The following is a 20,616-nucleotide window of genomic DNA, read 5'->3' on the forward strand; positions in this document are numbered from 1 at the left end:
TTAGAGTGGCTCAAATTTTTTCAACCAAAATCTTCTCTCCATCAGAAAATGTGGTAAGGAACAGGAAAAGGTCGATGTATACTTTTTCTCCTCATTTTTACGAGAAAATTAAAAACAGTTTCTTATGAATGGAAATTATTAAATGAAAAAGTCATTTAAATTTAATTTTTGAAACTGAACTTTTCCGTTTTTCGTTTTCAGATTTGTCCCCCCCCTTTCATTTCCCTTTTTGACTTCCACCTCTGTCCCTCTTCCTTTCCCCCACTGGATCCATTTTTCATACCCTTTTTTTTTTTACATTGTTTTCCAAACATTAAAAAATTGATAGACAGCAAGAAAGAGAAAGTGTGTGTGTGTAGAAATCCAGAAAAATCCAAAAATAAAAAAAATCACCAGAAATTTTCAGTCTCAAAAAACAACCAAAATTACATTGTAGATCAAAACCAAAAATTTTCATTTTATTTTATGACACTTCAGAACAAAATGAGAATATTTGTTTCAATTTGTTTTGAAATCTCCTGTGGGAAACAAATATTTTAACTGAAAAAATGTTAACAGGAATTTAGCAAGAACAAATTTTCCAACCAGCTCTACTTATATTATAATTGTCTTTTGAATTAGCTGCTTCATTCTGAGTGCCCATATCAAGGGAAATAACTTATCCCTAAGAAATGTTTCTAGAGGAAGTGAGCAAGTACCTTGACAAAACAGATGGAGATCATTCTTATTAGGAAGGAAGTATTTGAAATGTTTCAGTAAGAAACAAATTAGTCATCGTGGCTAGAAAGATTAAAAGGACTAATGTTAAGTGAAAATAGCTAGATGTACACTGTTATGAAAGTTGCTTGGGTTAATAAAGAAAGTGACTCAGCTGCCACACAACACAATGCTCCCATTTCAAGTTATGAAGGCTATTTTCTTTTTTTCCTGAAGTTACCATAGTAGCATCACAATGAACGAGAGCACAGATGAGCCAGAGATGGTTTTTCCTTTGCTTTCGCAGAAGCTCTGTTGTTGTGTTTTGTTTTCTCAAGTATAGAAATTAAAACCACCTCTCATTTTAATAGGGGGTTGGACTCACAGCCTACAGGAGCATGGAGCATTTTACAGTTCCCATTTTTCACCTGCTTCTTTGTGACTCACAAACAGAATTGTTATTTGCTACTTTAAAATAATTTTTGCTTCAAGAACAAGGGGATACAATTTAAAAAATGCAAATCCCAGCTTAAGGAGCAAAATTATATAAGGGCACGCAGCAAACCAGCACCATTGTAACAAAACAAACCATACACAAAATCCCTCAACTCTCACCCCCAGTGTTGCAAAATCACTATTGTAAATACACAGACAAAATCTAGTGATGTCAGAAGGTTTGGAATTTGATTTTGATATTTATCCATCAGTTAAGAGCAAATTATTTGAATCCACACGTATGAAGGACCTCAGCAGCCTTGTGGCCCCTGCTTCATTCTCCGCTTCCCTCTTCTCCACAGCCCCTACAAAAATCCCATTCCTCCATCTCTATGTACACAGCACTGACATCTTGGAGGGGAGGCATATTGGCCTCCTAAACCTTGGATATCTAGGCGGGGAAGGGAACAGGTCCAGTCTCCTCCATCCCAAGCATACTTGCTGGGGGAATTTTGAGGTGGAGCTTTCAGATTTCTGCAGGGGAGGCCTGAAGCACATTTAGAGGAGGTGGTGAAAGGGGTCGTCTTTTCCATGGCAAGAGAAGTGATTAGCAACATCCAAATAACCAAGGCCAGATCAGTGAGCCAGGGAGTAGTTTTGAAAGTGACTTGATGTAAGTCTAAGATGCTACCAACAAGTGATCAAAGTGGGCACTGATTTACAATATGGTCCATAGTTCGCAACTGATGTTCAGAGTCACAAGTTGTCTTTCATCTTCCAGAGACATAAGAGACGACAGCACCTACCTTGTAATATTCTGAAATGATTCAGTGCTGACCGTTTTTTCGGGGCAGGTTAAAGCCTGGATCTTCTTTTGTGTGGTTGGTAATCAGGTGAAGGGGGTATCTCAGTGAAATACAATTCTGTGTTTGAGCCGGAATCATGGCCCTGAGAATCCACAAAAAACACTCCTGAAAACTTGGTCTTTGTTTAAACATCCAACTGGGCAGAGTGGGCAATGGCTTCCCAATTTGTAATTGTCTCTTTCTGACTGGCCACTGACTTACCATTGTGAGCTTGGGAAATTTCAGAGCATTTCGACTAGCATTTAGAACTGAGCCTTACCACATTCAGGACATGCTTCTGCAATACTGTAAGTGGGACAATGTCCTTTAAATTATGCTGCCAAACCCAGTATGGGAGAGAGGCTTTGCTTGAACCAAGTAGTCTAAGCGTCTGAATTAGAGTATTTGTATCATTGCTATTCTGGTGCTGAAGGAAGACAGAAGGCTGAAAAAAATCACTATTTACGCTGTCACTATATGGCTCCGGTGAGATGTTAATTTGAAACAAAGTAAAGAAGGCTTTTTCATTTCAAATTTAAAATGCTTTAGATATTTTTTTTTTGGAGGGGGGGCTACAAACATTCTTTGAGAAACTGTGTGTTAACTTGTTAATGACATTGTGTAGTTTTGAGATTAGTAACACATGGCTCCTGCAGTAATTTGCACCCTGAAACTTAGAGAAGAAATTTTTTCTGACTTTGAAAAGGATTATTTGGGTTGTTTACTGAGTGCTCTGCCTCAAAGGCAGAAATCAGAAATGCCTGCTTCTTGTTGCAATATGTGATGGGAATTGGATAGGCTGGTTTTGTGTTTTTCAAGTGTTGACACCCTGTTCTTCAGTTCCAATCCTGTATAACAATTTTGTCATCTGATATAGTTATGTCAAACCTCAGCAGTGAGTTCAAACTTGGATGAATACACCTATTATAATATCTAGGGACAGCTCTAAAACTGATGGGAAGAGGCTGCTCAGGTGTAACAGAATTTGACCCTGATCTTTGACAAACTCAGGGTTTCCACAAGAATAGGAGAAATCCAAATAACTGCCTTCTAGCACAGTTATCATTTTTATTGTTGTTGTGTGGATTTGCCCTAATGCATGTTAAAAGAAGCCCCTGTAAAGCACAGAATTTTCGTAATGGCAGAAACACCCATTTTGCATAATTGGAATGTTTGGCTTTTAAGAGACTGAGAAAGTCAAGATGCGTAACGGCATAAATAACTGGAGAGCACAGCCAGTAAAAGTCAATAGGTTCTGCACTATTTAAAATAACACTGAAGACATTGTATGGGTGGCACATAACATATGCGGTCAGGTCAGCAATTTCACTGAGACCTAGCAGCACCTCTAGCTGCACAGACAAATGGGTGCCAGATCATCAGCTACAGTCATGAATTCCGGTTCATTGGAACCTCAATTTCTACCTGCTCAAGTGACTCTTGGCAAAGCTGAGAGGTTAAAAGAAGGATGAATAAAATCATAAAATAGGCAAGACAGGTAAGCTCTCTCTCTCTCTTTCCTCGAATTCCAACTGTTAGGTTGGTTATAATGTCCAATAGAGCTGACCAGGCCAACCAGAATGTCTGTATCTAAGCCATATTGTGATGAGGGACTAAATCAAAAATACTTTGTTAAAAAATAAGTGCCCTCTAGTGTTCTATGGCAGGTGTTACGATCCTCAACACTGGAATTTTAGAGTGATGGGAGAGCTATAACCCTCATTCATTACAATGAGCAGTGACTTCTTGGTACAACCTGGATAGACCACTTATGACTTTCATAGGTTTCCAGAGTCAGTGCAAGCCCCAATTTCAAGCCCCATTATGTATTTTCCCTGTCATACAGCTAATAAGAAAACCATTTTCCCCACAAGAAATGTTGAATGAAAAATCTTGAATTGAAAATTTTCAGATGAAAAAATTTAGTTTTCCAGGGGGAAATTTCAAACTGAAAATGTTCATTTCCTTTTCACTTAACACAACAGGTTGTTTTTTGTTTGTTTGTTTGTTTTTTGATTTTGTGGTTTCAAAAAACAATGAAACAACATTTTAAGTCAAAATAAAACCTCTGTTTTCTTTTGAAGTGTCAACTGGAAACAATTTTTTTTCTCTGGGAAATTTTGAAATAAACAAAAGTTTTCATCAGAATATGTAGTAAATGCATAGGCAAGAAGAGAAGGGTGTGTGACAAGTTACTACCCAAAGGTGCACTCTTGGTGTGTGGAAAGGCACTCACCAAGGGAACTAATGGTTTTCCCCTTTCTCTCCATGCTACAGAAGGAAAGAACTTTGGCCTTAATGATTGGGTTTAATTTTTGTTTCTTAACCTCACAGGAAAAAGCTGACAGTGACCAAATGAGAGATTTGTAATCTCTTCCCGTCTGATTCAACATCTGTGTTTGAAATCCAGCCTCAGCAGAGAATACATATAGTGGAGAGAGATACGTTTGTACATCTCTCTTCTTAGATGAGCGTCATGGCAAGTCTGATAGGCACTGCAGGTCAGGTGTAAAGCAGAGAGTGGATACTGGAAGATGGGAGGACTTGGGGCCCTGGAAGCAGTCTGAGGTAAAGGAGGCTGGCTTAACCTCAGGTATCAGAGGCAGAATTCCCTCTCCCTCTCCCTCTCCAAGCTGCTGTGCCTAGTCATGATGATACTGTAGTAGTAATAGCAGTTGCTTTCTCTTCCTCACATTCCCTTATTAATTCACCGTGTCTGTCCTAGTCTTTAACCAGGATACAGAACTGAAAGAAAATGGTTTTAATAAAACATGCAACTTGGGTGCCACTCAGGCCCACACCACCCGCACAGCGTTCAAGAGGAGACACAGACATCCTACAATAACTTCCCAACCCCAAACATCATCTTCCAGCTCGGCTGCCCACCTCCTTAGTATGTTTCCACTGTTTTGTTTTCATTTCCTGATTTCGTTATAGATGTCACACATTATAAAAATACATCTCTGGACTAGCACTGGGGATCAATTTGACTAGGTGAGTCTCCTCAGCTACTACTTTAAAATGTTCCTAGCGTGCAGCTTTAAACTGGGGAGTGTGATATTCAATAATAGGTACCCACACTTCTGCAGGCAGGAAAGATAAGAAGAGCAAGAACAAACAGGACAAAGATACACGTGCTCATGCAATAGAACATGGTGTATCTTGTAGAGTAAACACCAGTCCCAGCCTTGGAAAGATGCAGATACTTACATGCTATTGCAGCTGTTTGAATAAAGCTGTGAGGCTTTGACTCCTCTATGTTCGGAGCCTGCTGTCAACCAGAGGATTTGGTTCAAGCTACAGCAGCTCACGTGGCATGAAAAATGAAGTTTATGTTGTGCATGTGAACTAGACATTTACATTGATTTCTGTGTGATTTGTAATTGTCTAATTTAGTAATCAGTAAGTGTTTGTAAACAATTTGAGCATTTCCTTGACTCGCTGATGTACGCGCTAATATCAACCAGATATCAACACTAGTCTATTTCTTCACTTGGGGCTGGACAGGCATCCTGCAATCCAGCCTGAGCAAGGGCCAATGCGTCGCTGCACTGTCCAAGGAGCACAGCAAAACCTTAGAGTCACAGTCTGATTTTGAGTCACCTTTGCTCTTTAGGGGAAGTAAGCTGCAGCAGCCATTTCTCTAGAACAGTTTACTTTACCTTCCACTCTGGCTCAGCTGGGCCGACCAAACTGGTAAGGGGGTGGAGAGGAGCCATGGCTGTGCCCACTACCCTACACCACCAATCTGCACAGGAGATGGGATAGTAGCCTTTTGGTAGCTACTGTTCCCCAGTACTCAGGGTCTGGCAATTGGAGTAGCCCACACAAGGGAGTAAAGAATGTTCCTTAGGCCCCCGCTTCCTCTGTGAGTGATGGAGCCCTTGGAAAACAATTGTTTGTATTGCTGGTTAAGTCATGTCACTTCAGGTATATTTTCCAAAATGTTACATATCAGTGATACTGGATGTGCCCAAACATGGCCACAAGGAAAGTTCCTTCCGCCTTTAGTTAGAGGCTGGCTTATGTTATGCCATGACTGTCTGTAGCAGGGTTTCCTCCATCTCCCTGTGAAGCAACTAACACTGGTCACTGTCAGTGACAAGACACTGCTCTAGATGGACCACTGGTCAGAATGGCAGTTCCTGGGCTTCTGCCTGAAGAATTAGATCACAGGCAGAAGCCTAGTTCACACACGTACCAACTTCATTCTTCGTGAAGTGTCAGATTGCTTGGTGGATAAACAAGAGTGCTGGGGGGGGAAAGCAATAATCCTGAATCAGTGAGCAAACCCATATTATCAGGCACGTGAATGTACGTTGGTTTATGCCTTTCTGCCAAAGAATTTAAAGCAAAAGAAACATTTGTCTTTTCACAGCAGTTTTCAACAAACTGTCTCTTTTTGTATTTCTTGGATTGATACACTATTGTAATGTCAGCTCATTCACAGTAATATGTTCAGTCCATAAGATTCCAGAAGATGGTTGCTGAAAAGTGCAACTACAATTCAGTGGCACTCCTTCCAGGCACTTTAAGTAAAATGTTTATTTCAATTTTCATTTAAAATGAAAACTGCTGTCTGTCAAAAGACACTGAGGCCCTCCCTCTATGACCTAACACTTTGTGTGACATACTGCAGGTAACTCATTTTCAGCAGCGTCTCACTCTTCAGTTATACTAAACTAGTTCATCTCCAGTAAAACAGCTAATGCAATATGGCTTTCCCATCATGTTACTTTGCAATGTCATTTCTGCCATTCTAATTTGCTTTCAATTCACTTGGGAGCATGAAGGAATTAAGTTTACTTGTATCTTTGTAAAGAAAGGGTTTGATGTCTGAAAATTCTGCTAAAATATTCATGCAATCATAGTTCATGTTTTTACCTCCAACCACAACACACCTTTCTTTAAATGTTTGTTTTTTAATGATACAATAACACCTTTCCCCTAATATGATACTAATACTTACCTTCCTCACAGGTGTTATGGCTATTAGTGAATGTCAGGAAGGTGCTAATTATCATCATATGCACATACTCCTACTGCTTTCAAGGACAGACTGCTCAGATACCACGGTGAGGGGCTGTGACAGATTTATGTTACCAATCTGCCTGGGGCTTCAGGTGATCAGGCTGAAGCCGCAGGATCTTTAGGGGAGGAGATGAAGGAGCACACCAAGTGACTAAGTTTAAAGCTTTATAAACCAAATAACAGCAGTGAGTGCTGGGCGCGCCCCACGTCACTCAGAGGGAGGAAGAAAGTGTTAGTGCCCAAGCCCTAACCCACTTTTATACTTACACAGGCACAATGGGTGTAATGTAAGAAGAAGAGGGCGGGAAGGGTAGACAAGAGTTTTGCCTTGTGCACAGGTCATCTAGGGTCTGCTGTAAATCTTCAACTTGCTTCAGTTCTCAGGAGGTTTTTAAGCCCTGGGTTCTTCTGGGGATGTTTTCATCCAGGGACCCTTGTCCCCCCTGCTCTCAGTACCAGTCTGAACTGGCCTTCCACTGCTCCCTTAATTTTTCTAAAACACTCTGGTTTCAGGGTCACGAGACTGTTGTTTTTTAACTCACTGACCTTTGCAATCTTACTAGTTTTGCAACTCCTTCAGTTCTGTCTGGCTTAGTTCTCCTTTCTCACGGCTGGCCAGGGTTGACATACAGACTTCTGGCTGTTTGGCAGCAGAGAGCTTGTTTGTGTGCGCTGGCCTTGGGCTGCAATTTCGTTCCTTATCTTTGAGCCTAACTGGATCGTTGAGCTAACCCATTCCTTTCTCCCTTCCTCTCTCTTTGGCCTCTTCTAACCTGCAAAGGAAACTTCCACTCTGCACTCACACCTTCAACGCTTCCCAAGATACTTTCCAATGCATATAAAGGCATTAGCCATGGGAAAGGGGGAGGGGAGGCATTTTATTGTGACAGGGCACCCATATACAAACTTGATTGGGAGAAAGGGGTTTAGCCACCAGAAAAAATGTAGTGAGAGTATAAATCACCTATATTTCACTGCATTTTTGCAAGTTCTGCATGAGCCACTTTCTGAGATAGAATTCCTATGTTGTCTAGAAAGTTATGGTCAGCTTGGCAATGGAAGTTAGAATGGAAAACTTCATGCAGCCTTATGCACTGCAGCTGCAATAATACTGTATAGTCCCAATACTGATTTTAACTTATTGACCAGTTTACAAATGACAGATGATTAGAGTCTTTTAATAATCTCTCCTTGGTATTTTTCCAACAAGTATATTTCATTTGTGTGTATAACTGGTTTTAGAGTTTGTGCTTCCTCAACTTAAACACTGGATTTAGGAAGGCTTGGGGAATGCATATCTGGCATAGAATGATAGAATCGTAGGACTGGAAGGGACCTCAAGAGGTCTTCCCATCCAGTTCCCTGCACTCAAGGCAGGATTAAGTATTAACTAGATCATTCCAGACAGGTGTTTTTCTAACCTGCTCTTAAAAATTCCCAATGATGGAGATTACACAACCTCCCTAGGCAATTTATTTCGGTGCTTAACCACCCTGACAGGAAGTTTTTTCTAATGTCCAACCTAAACTGTCTTTAATGCAATTTAAGACCATTGCTTCTTGTCCTATCCTCAGAGGTGAAGGAGAATAATTTTTCTCCCTCCTTCTTGTAACAACTTTTTGTAGACTTGAAAACCATTATCATGTCCCCCCTCAGTCCTCTCTTCTCCAGACTAAACAAACCCAATTGTTTCAATCTTCCCTCATAGGTCATGTTTACACTGTTGACTCTTAATTAGCTTGTGATCCACTATGACCCCCAGATCCTTTTCTGCAGTACTCCTTCTTAGGCAGTCATTTCCGATTCTGTACACGTGCAACTGATTGTTCCTTCCTAAATTGAGTACTTTGCATTTGTCCTTATTGAATTTCTTCCTATTTACTTCAGACCATTTCTCCACTTTGTCCAGGTCATTTTAAATTTTAATCCTATCCTCCAAAGCACTTTCAACCCCACCCAGCTTGGTATCGCCCACAGTCTTTATAACTGTACTCTCTATGCCATTTTCTAAATTATTGAAGATATTGAATAGAACCACGTACAGAACTGATCCCTGTAGGACCTGACTTGATATGCCCTGCCAGCTTGACTGTGAACCACTGATAACTACTCTCTGGGAATGATTTTCCAACCAGTTATGCATCCACCCGATAGTAACTCCATCTAGGTTGTATTTCTCTAGTTTGTTTATGAGATGGTCATATGAGACAGTATTGAAAGCCTTAATAAAGTCAAGATATACACTCTATCACTTCCTCCCTATCCACAAGGCTTGTTACCTGTCAAAGAAACCTATCAGGTTGGTTTGACACAATTTGTTTTTGACAAATCCATGCTGACTGTTACTTATCACCTTATTATCTTCTAGATGTTTGCAAATTGATTGCTTAATTATCTGCTGTATTATTTTTCTGGGTACAGAAGTTAAGTTGATGAGTCTGTAATCCCCCGTGTTGTTTTTATTCCCCTTTTTATAGATGGGCACTATATTTGCCCTTTTCCAGTCCTCTGGAATCTCACCCATCTTCTATGACTTTTTGAAGATAATTGCTAATGGCTCAGATATCTCATCAATCAACTTCTTGAGTATTCTAGGATGTATTTCATCAGGCCCTGGTGACTTGAAAACATCTAATGTGTTTAAGCAGTTTTTAACTTGTTCTTTCCTTATTTTAGCCTCTGATCCTATCTAATTTTCACTGGCGTTAAGTTACATGTCCAGTTGCTACTAAATATTTTGATGAAAACAAACTAAAGTCATTTAGCATTTCCACATTTTCTGTTATTCCCCCCGCCCCCCCCCATTAATGGGCCTACCCTGTCCTTGGTCGTCCTCTTGCTTCTAATGTATTTGTAGAATGTTTGCTCGTTACAATGGGTGGTGGGTGAGCCCCACTTTGGGGAGGTTAGCATTCCGGCCCCGCCCTTCTGCCCGAGGCCCCACCCCCCACTGGCTGGAGGCCCCATAACAAGAGGAGCCCTGAGGGGCCCCCCCATGACCAGAGAAGCCCTGGATTGCCCACCCCAGGCCAGCCCCTGCCCCACCCCCCCGAGCACCAGGCTGATCCCAGCACCGGGTCAATCCATCCCCCCCGCAGTCTGAGTGCCGGTTTAGCCCCAGCATCGCACCGCTCCCCCCTGCCCAAGTGCCGGGCCAGCCCCAGTGCCAGGCCAAACTGCCCCCCACCTGAGTGCCAGGTAGAGCCACTGGCCCCAGTGCCCATCCGAGCCACCTCACTTCCCTGCCAGACCCCCATGCCCACCGCTTTCTCACCATGTCTGCATCACTCCACCGCCCCCAAGAAGGAGTGACATAGTGAGCAGCGGGGACCTGGAATGAAGATGGAGGGCAGGCAGGCAGGCAGCAGTAGCCGCAGGGGCCTTGGGGAAGGGGTGGGGCCACCATTGCCCAGGTGTCCAGCGGCAGCAGCGCCTTCCCTGTCCTATTATACCCGCCACCCATGCTTGTTACTCTGTATGTCTCTAGCGAGGTTAATCTCATTTTGTGCCCTGGCCTTTCTAAGTTTGTCCCTACATACTTGTGTTATTTGTTTACAGTCATTTTTGAATGTGACTTAGTTTCCAATTTTTAGAGGATTCTTTTTTGAGTTTTAAATCATTGAGATCTCCTAGGGTGGTTTCTTGCCATACTTCCTATCTGTCTGATGCAGTAGGATGGTTTGTTCTTGTGCCCTTAATAATGTGACTCTGAAAAACTGTCAGCTTTCTTGAACTGTTTTTCCCCTTAGACTTGCTTCCCATGGGACTTTACCTATCAGCTCCCTGAATCTGCTAAAGGCTGCCTTCTTGAAATCCATTTTCTTTATTGTGAAGTTTTCCCTCCTACCATTCCTTAGAATCATGAACTCTCATCATTTTATGATCACTTTCACCCAAGATGCCTTCCACTTTCAAATTCTCCACCAGTTCTTCACTATTGGTCAAAATCAAATCTAGAACAGCTTCTCCCCTACTGACTTTCTCCACCTTCTGAAATAAAAACTGTCTCCAATATATTCTAAGAACTGGTTGGGTAAGCTGTACCCTGCTGTGTTATTTTCCCAATAGATGTCTGGGTAGTTGAAATCCCCCATCACCATCAAGTCCTGTGCTTTGAATGATTTTGTTAGCTGTTTATAAAAAGTCTCATCCACCTTCTCTTCCTGGTTAGGTGATCTGCAGTAGACTCCTACCATGACATCACCCTTGTTTTTTACCCCTTTTATCTTTACCCAGAGACTTTCAACAGGTCTGTCTCCTATTTCCATCTCAAACTTAGTCCAAGTGTGTACATTTCTGATATATAAAGCAACACCTCCTTCCTTTTTTCCCTGCCTGCCCTTCCTAAGCAAGCTGTACCTTTCTATACCAATGTACCAGTCATGTGTATTATCCCACCAAGTCTCTGTGATGCCAGCCATTTCATAGTTGTGTTTATTGACTAGCATTTCTAGTTCTTCCTGATTATCATTGAATCATAGAATATCAGGATTGAAAGGGACCTCAGGAGGTCATCTAATCCAACCCTTTGCTCAGAGCAGGACCAATTCCCAGCTAAATCATCCCAGCCAGGGCTTTGTGAAGCCTGACCTTAAAAACCTCTAAGAAAGAAGATTTTACCACGTCCCTAGGTAACCCATTCCAGTGCTTCACCACCCTCCTAGTGAAAAAGTTTTTCCTAATATCCAACCTAAACCTCCCCCACTGCAACTTGAGACCATTACTCCTACTCCCCATACTTTTCGTGTTAGTATACTGACATTTAAGATACTGATTTGATTTCCCCTCTATATTCTCTCATCTCTCCCTTATCCCTGCTACAGCAACACATGCTTTCCCCAGAACTCCATGTTTTTGACTTACCTGTGGTCTTTTGTCTCCTGCCCCTTTTGAACCTAATTTAAAGCCCTCCTCATTAAATTAGCCAGTCTGTATCCAAATATGCTCTTCCCCTTCCATGACTGGTGGACCCCATCTCTACTTAGCAGTCCTTCTTCCCAAAACTGCATCCCATTGATCAAGAAAGTCAAACCCTTCCTGGCAACACCATGACCTTGCAGCCAGGCATTCACCTCCAGGATTTATCTGTCACTGCTGGAGCCCCTACCTTTGACTGGAAGGATCAAAGAGAACACCTGTGCCCCCAGCTCCTTCACCCTTACTTCCAGAGTTCTGTAGTCACTTCTGATCTGCTTACGGTCATACCTCGCAGTAACATTAAAGTCCACATGGATGAGCAGTGTGGGGTAATAGTCAGAGGGCCAGATGATCCTCAACAATCCTTATGTGACTTCTCGGATATGGGCCCCTGACAGGCAGCATTCCTCCTGGGATGCCACATCAGGGAGATAGAGGGGTGCCTCCATCCCCCTCAGAAGACAGTCACCAACCACCACTACCCTACATTTCCTCCTGGGAGTGGCAGCTACAATCTTTCCAGCCTTGGGGGTACATGACTTCTCCACCTTTTGGGGGCAATCCCTCATTGCTTGTTGCCAGGGCAGCATAACTGTTCTTCACCACTATGGTGGGTGGGTTGGGAGTAGAGGTGAAGCACCGCCTGCTGCCAGAAGCAACCAGCAGACAGTGTCCTTCCTGTGACAGAGCCATATCCTCCTCCCTGGGGGTGACAGGAATCCCCTCTAGCTGGAGAGCTTCCTCAGCCTTGGACATCTCCATATGAATATTCTCAATGAATTCCTCATGGGCATAGATGCGCCTCAGCCTAACCATCTCCACCTGTATCTCTCCCACCTCCTTCCTAAGAGATTCCACCAACAGGCACCTCACACACTGGATGGTCCCCCTGTCCTGACTTTCTGAGAGTGGGAAATGCAGACCACAGTCTCTGCAAATCCACACCAGAATCTGGGTAGAGGCATCCATGGTCAGGTTCTTTGTCTGGATACAGGTGGAGGAGACAGGAGCAGCATTGGCACTAGCGATGCAGCCTTTCCTAACCATAGCAATTATATTATGACTCCCTCTTATGAACTCTTCTGTTCACTGACTCCCCTTGGTCACTTAGCCCTGGCTTTTAAGGCGTCTCCTTGCCAGCCCGACTCCCTCATTAATCACATAGGGGCCAGGTGATCACTGACTGATCAAAGATGATCAAACAAGGCTCAAACAGTCCCCAAACACACAATCTCAACTGACCCCATAAATTTAAAATAACCTGAAAGAAAAAAACCCCACAAACAGCCAAAAACCAAACAGTCAAACAAGCTCACTCACCCCAAGATTAGCACTCACACCTTTTTCATTCAGCAGGGGGATTTTCTTCTCTCCCTCTCAAACTCCCCTGTTTGCTACCATGTATAAAAAAAATTTCTCATTCACCAAGCTTACAAGCCTACAGCAGGTTAATTAAAGTCAACTGAGTGAAAAAATAATTACAGGAAAGTAAAGATGGGAGAAGCCCAAATCCATAATTTAGAACCTTTTGAGGTTTGTGTTTTTGTTGAGAGGTGTTTTACTCTTTTTTTTCCCTTTTCCCTGGCTCCCTCTTTATTCACTATGGTGAATTTAGCAGACCTTCATTGGGATAAAATAATCATAGGGGGCTATTTTCCCTTCAGTATATGCACATGTCGCTTGTAGCTTTTACTAAACGTTGCATATTGAGGACAATGTATGATGTAATTCGATGAAGTCCTGATCCTGAACAGGGCCTCTGGGATATATGATATAATGTAATTATTAAATAATATTAATAAGATAGGTGTATTCACAGGAATGGTGGGATGACCTCTATGACTTTCGACTCTGTTTTTAGTTTGAATAAAAACTTTTAAACAAATCAGAAAAAAATGGAGCGGGATCTAGATTTATCTTTTTCTTTAAACGAGATTCTAGTTGTTTTGGAAATCAGCATTTGCTAAGGGATTTCTCATTCTACTCAAAATGGGATTTGTAAAACTCAGATTTAGGCACACCATTGTGTTGTAAATCCTAATAGAGATAACTGTGTGTTCTCTTAAACTGCCTCCAACAGGCTCAGGAAAGGATAAAATGTTACTGGTTATGAAATGCTCCCTAAATAATACAATGGGAATCTAAAATTAAAACAACATTCCTAAGAAAGATTCTATTCCTGTATTCTAAGAACTATACCAATGCTGAAGACCATTCTACAAATAACACCACAAGTGTATTGGTCCTCTGTCCATGGAGTTTAGTCATGCAGCAGCATTATTTTGGACTTCCTTTCCCATCCCTCCCTTTTTTTCTATAGTTTTAGTGTAAACATTTCCATTTAGTCTTTCTGGCTGAAATTTTAGGTAAATCGCCAAGCTACAACCCCTGTCTTACCCAGCTATCACCACTGTTTAACTATCTATATAGACAGGATCATGGTGTCTGAACCTGCAGATGCTTAAGTGTTAAAATAACAAGCCACTTAATCTCATGCTTATCATCATCAAGTAGTACCATTGATTTCAGTCTTTTACCTATGTGCTTTGCTGAATTGGGGCTTCAGTACCAACTGTCGTGTGTTGTGTGACTAGCTCCATTCCAGTTTCACTGGGATTACATAGTGATAAGTGCTATGCCTGGTAGTATTTGCAGAGCTGAGCCCATACACTCTCTCATAGATCTTAGAGAAGGAATGAGCTAGTAGTTCATATAGTCCACCGTCCTGCCAATGCCAGCCAGGTCCAAGCTGGGTGTTTTGTCCAAGCCAGTGAAAGATGACCCAAGCACCTGGATCATTACTTCCCTTAGGATACACAGCTTCCTTAGGTCAATATGCCCACCTAGATTTATAAGTGGGATGCATATTTGGCCTACATCACAGGCTATTTTAGAAAAATCATTTTCCTATTGAATGATGCAGAAACCTGCAAACTGTTTCTGTCATTCTCTCCATGTTTTCTGTGCAAGATGCAGCTCATGCGATCATTTCCCCCACATTGTCGCCCTTTATGTTTTCATATTGTTTAACAAATGAAAAATAAAAAGTGACACATGCTTCAGTTGGAGCAAACAGGCTGTTAAAAGGGGATTTCTGTGCAAGTACATTCCACTGTATGATAATTTCCCCCAAATTATACCTTTTTCTTTATGGTCCACATTTTCCTCTAAACAAGAGGAAAACACAAAGTGATACATACCTTATTAAAAACAAACTAACGGGGAAGAAATTGACCAGATACATGCAATTAGATTCACTGGGGTTATCTGTAGATCAACTATTAGCTCTCCAAAAAAAAAAAAAAATCAACCTGTCTTTACAAAGGGGTATGGAAAAATAAATGTTGTATGTGGGTGTGTTATTTTTTATCTCTTGTAGATGGTATTATAATGGAATGGCAGCTGAGAAGATGAGACGATGAGTGAAGAGTGTGTCTTGGAGATTGCATGCAGTTCATTTTCCTGGGTCAAAAGTGGATTGGTTTGAGAACAATAATTATGAGGCTGACATGTATGTTCTCCTTCATCTTGCTGTTTGGAGCAGCGGGGCTTGTTGTCTTCATTCATCTGCAGGATCCAGAAGACATAGTTCATCAGCAGACGCCAGGTTAGCATTCCAATTTCTATCCAGTAATTTTGTCCTGTATCTTTGACACTCTTTACATATGTTACAAAAGTGATGTGAGCATAAATGTTCTCTAGGATTAATATTTCATTTTTTATAAGGCCAACCGTAGGACTAAATATTTGCTCAAAATAAATCTTGCTTAAAAATCAGACTCAATAAAGAATGTTAGGTTGTGTGAGAATTTTTGCTTTGTCAAGGATATCATCCTGAGTTGAGGAAAATTATGCTCTGTTAGACTGGTGTAAACCCAGAATAACTCCGCTCACTTCACCCATACAGATATATGCCTCCCAACCTGCCATTTCCCAGTGGGGTGCATTGTGAGAGATGTGTCCCTCATTTTGGGTCTAAGAAAATTAGTCACTCAAGAAACTGCAAATGTTGTCCAATTCAGTACTTTAGTGTGAATAAGTCATGATTCATTATTTCTGATGTAATCATTTTCAACAATGAGATTTTGAGGAGTCCATATCTCTGTGGGAAGTAGGTAACTTTGGGACTAAAATGAGTGATGTCCTTCTCAATGAGGGACAGATGACAGGCATGCACAGATATAAGCACGGGATTCATGCTGATAAAGGGCTTGCCTACATTGCCCCATAGGGCAGATTACGGGGGGGGGGGGGCGGTGAGCTGCAGCATGCACTGAAGTGTTTCTCTGTAACTGCCCCATTGTAGACCCTGTTAGTGAGAACAAAAAAGTCCACCAGTCAGTATCATGTTAATGTGAAGTAGGTACGTTTTAATTAGCACTAGCAGGGTCTACCTGGGAAAGTTACAGAGCAATACTTTAGTATGTGCTGCAGCTCACACCACTGTTATCTGCACTGCGGAGCCATTTAGACAAGCCCTCGGTTACCTATGATACCTTAGTGGTGAGCATACAGTAAGCATTATAAAATCCTAGACAGAGGGATCCCAATGGAGTTACTCTAGATTCACTCTGGTATAACAGAGGGCAGAGTTTGGTCCATTGTGTTCTTTTATACTGGATATTGTCATTTGATTAAATACTATTTCTGTTTGCTTGTCACAATTGATGTGGAGTTTGTAATATGTTGTGTATTTTAAAGGCAAAATACTGCTGTCATGTTGAAGGAGCTGCACCCTGGCACACAGAGCCCTGGAATTGTCATTACATTAAGTGCTACCCTCTGCATCCAGACTTATTAAGTGCTTGTCTCTGTATCATCAAACATACTTAAACATTAATATATTTGTTATTTAGATCAATTGCACTCGAGTTTTGAAAGCAGCCACTCAGCCGAAACTGTGGAAATAATGAATAAAACTATGCAATTGATTGAAAGTGGAGGATTTGCCAGTCACTTCACTTGTTTTTTTTTAATATAATTTTGTATATTTAAATGCAAAACAACTTACATATTGAACTGACACAATAAGCTCTAAGATATGTATATAAATCCATTTGAAGTCAATGGAAGCTGCGTGTTCACATTTGAAAGAGAACAGGGCAATAAGAAACATTTGAAACAGATTATGACATCATGTGCTCACTGTAATAGCCCAGCTCATTGGATTAGTTGGGAGCAGAAAGAATGTAGGAACCGGCCCACAGCTTTTGCAGACACCTGCAATACCTAGACACAAAGTAGCTTATCAAGGGCTCGTATTCTTCACCAGGTAATACGTTTTGGTTTTTATAGTGAAAGTAGATGACCCGCTGTTAGTAATACAGGAGAAAACCAGATATGCTATAGTTATTTCCTAATTCAAAAAGAAGTCCGTGTAACAAACTCTAATTCTGGGTCACGTCATCTCTGCAACTGGAGGATGAGCCAAAACCACAGCACATATAGCAGTGAGACAGCATCTCCTACATGGCAATGTTTCTCCTTTTCCCTCTGGAAGGACCTCCATGGGATTAAGCTCTGGAGATGAGGAGGAGATGGCTCAAGGGTGAAACGGTTTGTGGCCAGGGAACTGACCCATCACAGCAGCATACTCTCCAACCCAATAGGAATGTTCTTCAGACAGTTCTCTAAGACTTAGATCATGTCTGCAAAATAGGGGTTGTTAAGTAGCGAGGCTCTGCCTTCATTCTGTACTAGGACAATAACAAAATCCCCTGTGAAAAGTGTTCACATTTGTAATTAACTTTTCCTTAAATAAACACAACTCATGTTAAGTATGAAATATTTAGAAAGAATAGGTAGGTGCATGAAAATTAATTCCACAATGATCCTGGACAACTCCCTCTAAAATAAAAGAAAATTTTCTTCTTCTGTAGCCTGTTGAGATTAAATTCAATCCTAGGGTGTACAATATAGTGTTCCAGGTGAAAAAGTTATGACTCTAGCTTATATAGGGTTTTATTTGCACACAAAAAAATAGATGCAACAAGCACTCTAGATGGGAGTTACACCTGCAGTATTGATCTGCTTTTGATGCCACTGTTTACTACCTGTGGGACATCAGAATTTCATAATTTAAAAAAAAAATTGTTGGTTTGCGTTCTGCTTATGAAAGTCAGGAATTTTACAGCACCGGCTTCAACTAGCCCTGTGTAAGCTTTCTCACGCTTCTCTACCATTGCTTCTTAGTCCTGACCTATTGGAGCATTGCTCTTCCAATCATGAGCCTCTCAAGCACTGACTGCTGATTGTGACCCACTATGAAATGATTTGTGAGGTAGACAAAGAACAGGATGAGGCCCAACCCATTTACACTTGAGATACCAATCAAGGTTTGAACAGAAGCATCCTCAAAGATTAAACTATCTCAATAACTTACTAGATGTTCCTGGGCAGGGTCCTGTATATGATTGTAAAATGACTATTCTAAGGGGGGCTGTTACTTCCAAAATTGTCTAATTTCTTGCTTGATTCACACACCCAACTCCCATTTACATTAATGGAAGTTAGATGGAGAGAAGAGCACCACCTGAGAGAAAGGTACTTATAAAATAGTTACATGGTCTGATTTTCAGAAGTGCAGGGCACCTTCAGCTCCCACTGGACTCAGGTGCTTCACATGTTCAGCTCCACTGAAAATCAGGCCAATTGTCCCTAAAGCACAATAGGCACTTGCTAGAACATAGAAAAGACACTGTTCATTTCATTAAAAAGAGGAATTGCCATGTTTCCTTATTGTGCACTGTGTTCTATGGAAATCAGTCAGTCTGTAAGAGAGAAACACCAGGTGTGCTTAAAACAATGTTTTCCCTCACTCACTCAGAATAGCTCCTAAAAAATATTAGTTTCCTTTAGAGACAGGATATTGCTGTAATTTGCTTACATAATTGGTCCCCCAATAGAACTGAATAAATGTATGTGCCATTATATTATTTAGGCCAACAGATTCTATACAACAAAGTTTCATTTATTGGTTTTTGCTTTTGTATTTCCCATGTAGTTACTATGTAGCTGAATGCATTTACACTCTCATCTGCAATGCTGTGTGAAAATCAGTAAAGAACATTTTTCACCCAAAAAAAGCAGCACAGTAGAATTTTGCACTGACCAAGCAGACATTTCTCACTGCTAATATGTTCAGTCGTCTTTAATTTGGAAGAGTATAACTTCAGAAACAAGATTAATAAAAAATATGTTGGTACTTTAGTTCTATCTGTCTCTTCCAGAAATTGTTCTTTATTGTTTTAGTCCAAGCAAGCATGATGGCAAAACCTTGATGTACTATTTAAACCAGTATAAAACTACAGTCATAAAACTTTAAGTAATGCTTATATTACTTTCACTGAGCAAAGTATGCCTGACAGTAGCTGTTTGTGTTGATTTGTTACTATTCATTTATTCTTTCCCTGTGCTTCACATTGCTACCTAATTGTGATGCTGTACTGAGAAAGCAATATCAAAGTAATTTTCCACAACATTAGTTACAATTTTCTTCTGATCTTTCGAGTGAAACAATCCCATCCTGTTGGCTTCTGTGAACATATAAACCTTGATTACATTTATCTGTTGGAAACCAATGCTTACAAAGTATATGGGCCCTGGATAGTGGGTGTATAGCCTTTTTTGCTGATTGACAAATATTCTCTCTGTATAGTTATATTTATGTAATACACTTCACTCTGACAGACATGGCTGTGACAGACAGCCATTTATCGTGGACAAAACAGATTTCCCAAGCCAATACACTGAATTCAATACATATTTCTCTGGTCATTACAGAGACAGTAACTTCACTTATGATAGACACTTAATGGGCTTTTATGGAGAGTGTTATTATGCTGAACGTCAGGTGCAGGGGGCCTTGTATTGAGAATTGATATGAAAATGAGATGGTCATGGAGGAAGTAAAGAAATGTAATGCCCTGTCACGGAATCTCTGCAAACCTTCTATACGTCTAGAGAACTTCTGCTGATAGGTGCAATATATAAGTGCAATTACATTACTAATTATTAATATTATTATTATTAAGACTGTCAAGCAATTAAAAAAAATAATTGCACTGTTAAACAATAACAGAATACCATTTATTTAAATATTTTTGAATGTTTTCTATATTTTCAAATATTGATTTCAATTACAACACAGAATACAAAGTGTACAGTGCTCACTTTTTTTCTTTCTGATTCAAGTATTTGCACTATAAAAAAAAAGAAATAGTATTTTTCAGTTCCTCTAATACAAGTACTGTACTGCAATCTCTTTATCATGAGAGTTGAACTTACAAATGTAGAATTATGTTAAAAAAAACTACATTCAAAAATAAAACAGTGTAAAATTTTAGACTCTGAAAGTCCGCTCAGTCCCATTTCTTGTTCAGCCAATTGCTCAGACAAACAAGTTTGTTTACATTTCCAGGAGATAATGCTGCCCGCTGCTTGTTTACAATGTCACCTGAAAGTGAAAACAGGTGTTCTCATGGCACTGTTGCAGCCGGCATCGCAAGATATTTATGTACCAGATGTGCTAAAGATTCATATGTTCCTTCCTGCTTCAACCACCATTCCAAGGGACATGCATCCATGGTGCTGATGGGTTTTGCTTGATAACAGTCCAAAGAAATGAGGACCGATGCATGTTCATTTTCATTATCTGAGTCAAATGCCACCAGCAGAAGGTTGATTTTATTTT

The 20,616-nt window shown here is 40.8% G+C and overlaps 1 protein-coding gene across 2 annotated transcripts in view; it reads left to right on the forward strand.

Moving 5' to 3' along the window:
• CHST8 (carbohydrate sulfotransferase 8) overlaps nt 1-20,616 on the forward strand; it is a 287,297-nt gene that overhangs the window by 41,748 nt on the left and 224,933 nt on the right. Inside the window, exons 1-2 of one of the 2 annotated variants that reach the window (XM_075073698.1) lie at nt 6,968-7,051; nt 15,304-15,531. In XM_075073698.1, coding sequence (XP_074929799.1) covers nt 15,372-15,531 — 160 coding nt within the window. In that variant the 5' untranslated portion in view covers nt 6,968-7,051; nt 15,304-15,371. Of the gene's footprint in view, nt 1-6,967; nt 7,052-15,303; nt 15,532-20,616 lie in introns of those variants that run through there. The other variant, XM_032766678.2, reaches the window with a different exon arrangement.

This window comes from Chelonoidis abingdonii, chromosome 19, assembly GCF_003597395.2.
Source record: "Chelonoidis abingdonii isolate Lonesome George chromosome 19, CheloAbing_2.0, whole genome shotgun sequence".
NCBI classification, from domain to species: domain Eukaryota; kingdom Metazoa; phylum Chordata; order Testudines; family Testudinidae; genus Chelonoidis; species Chelonoidis abingdonii.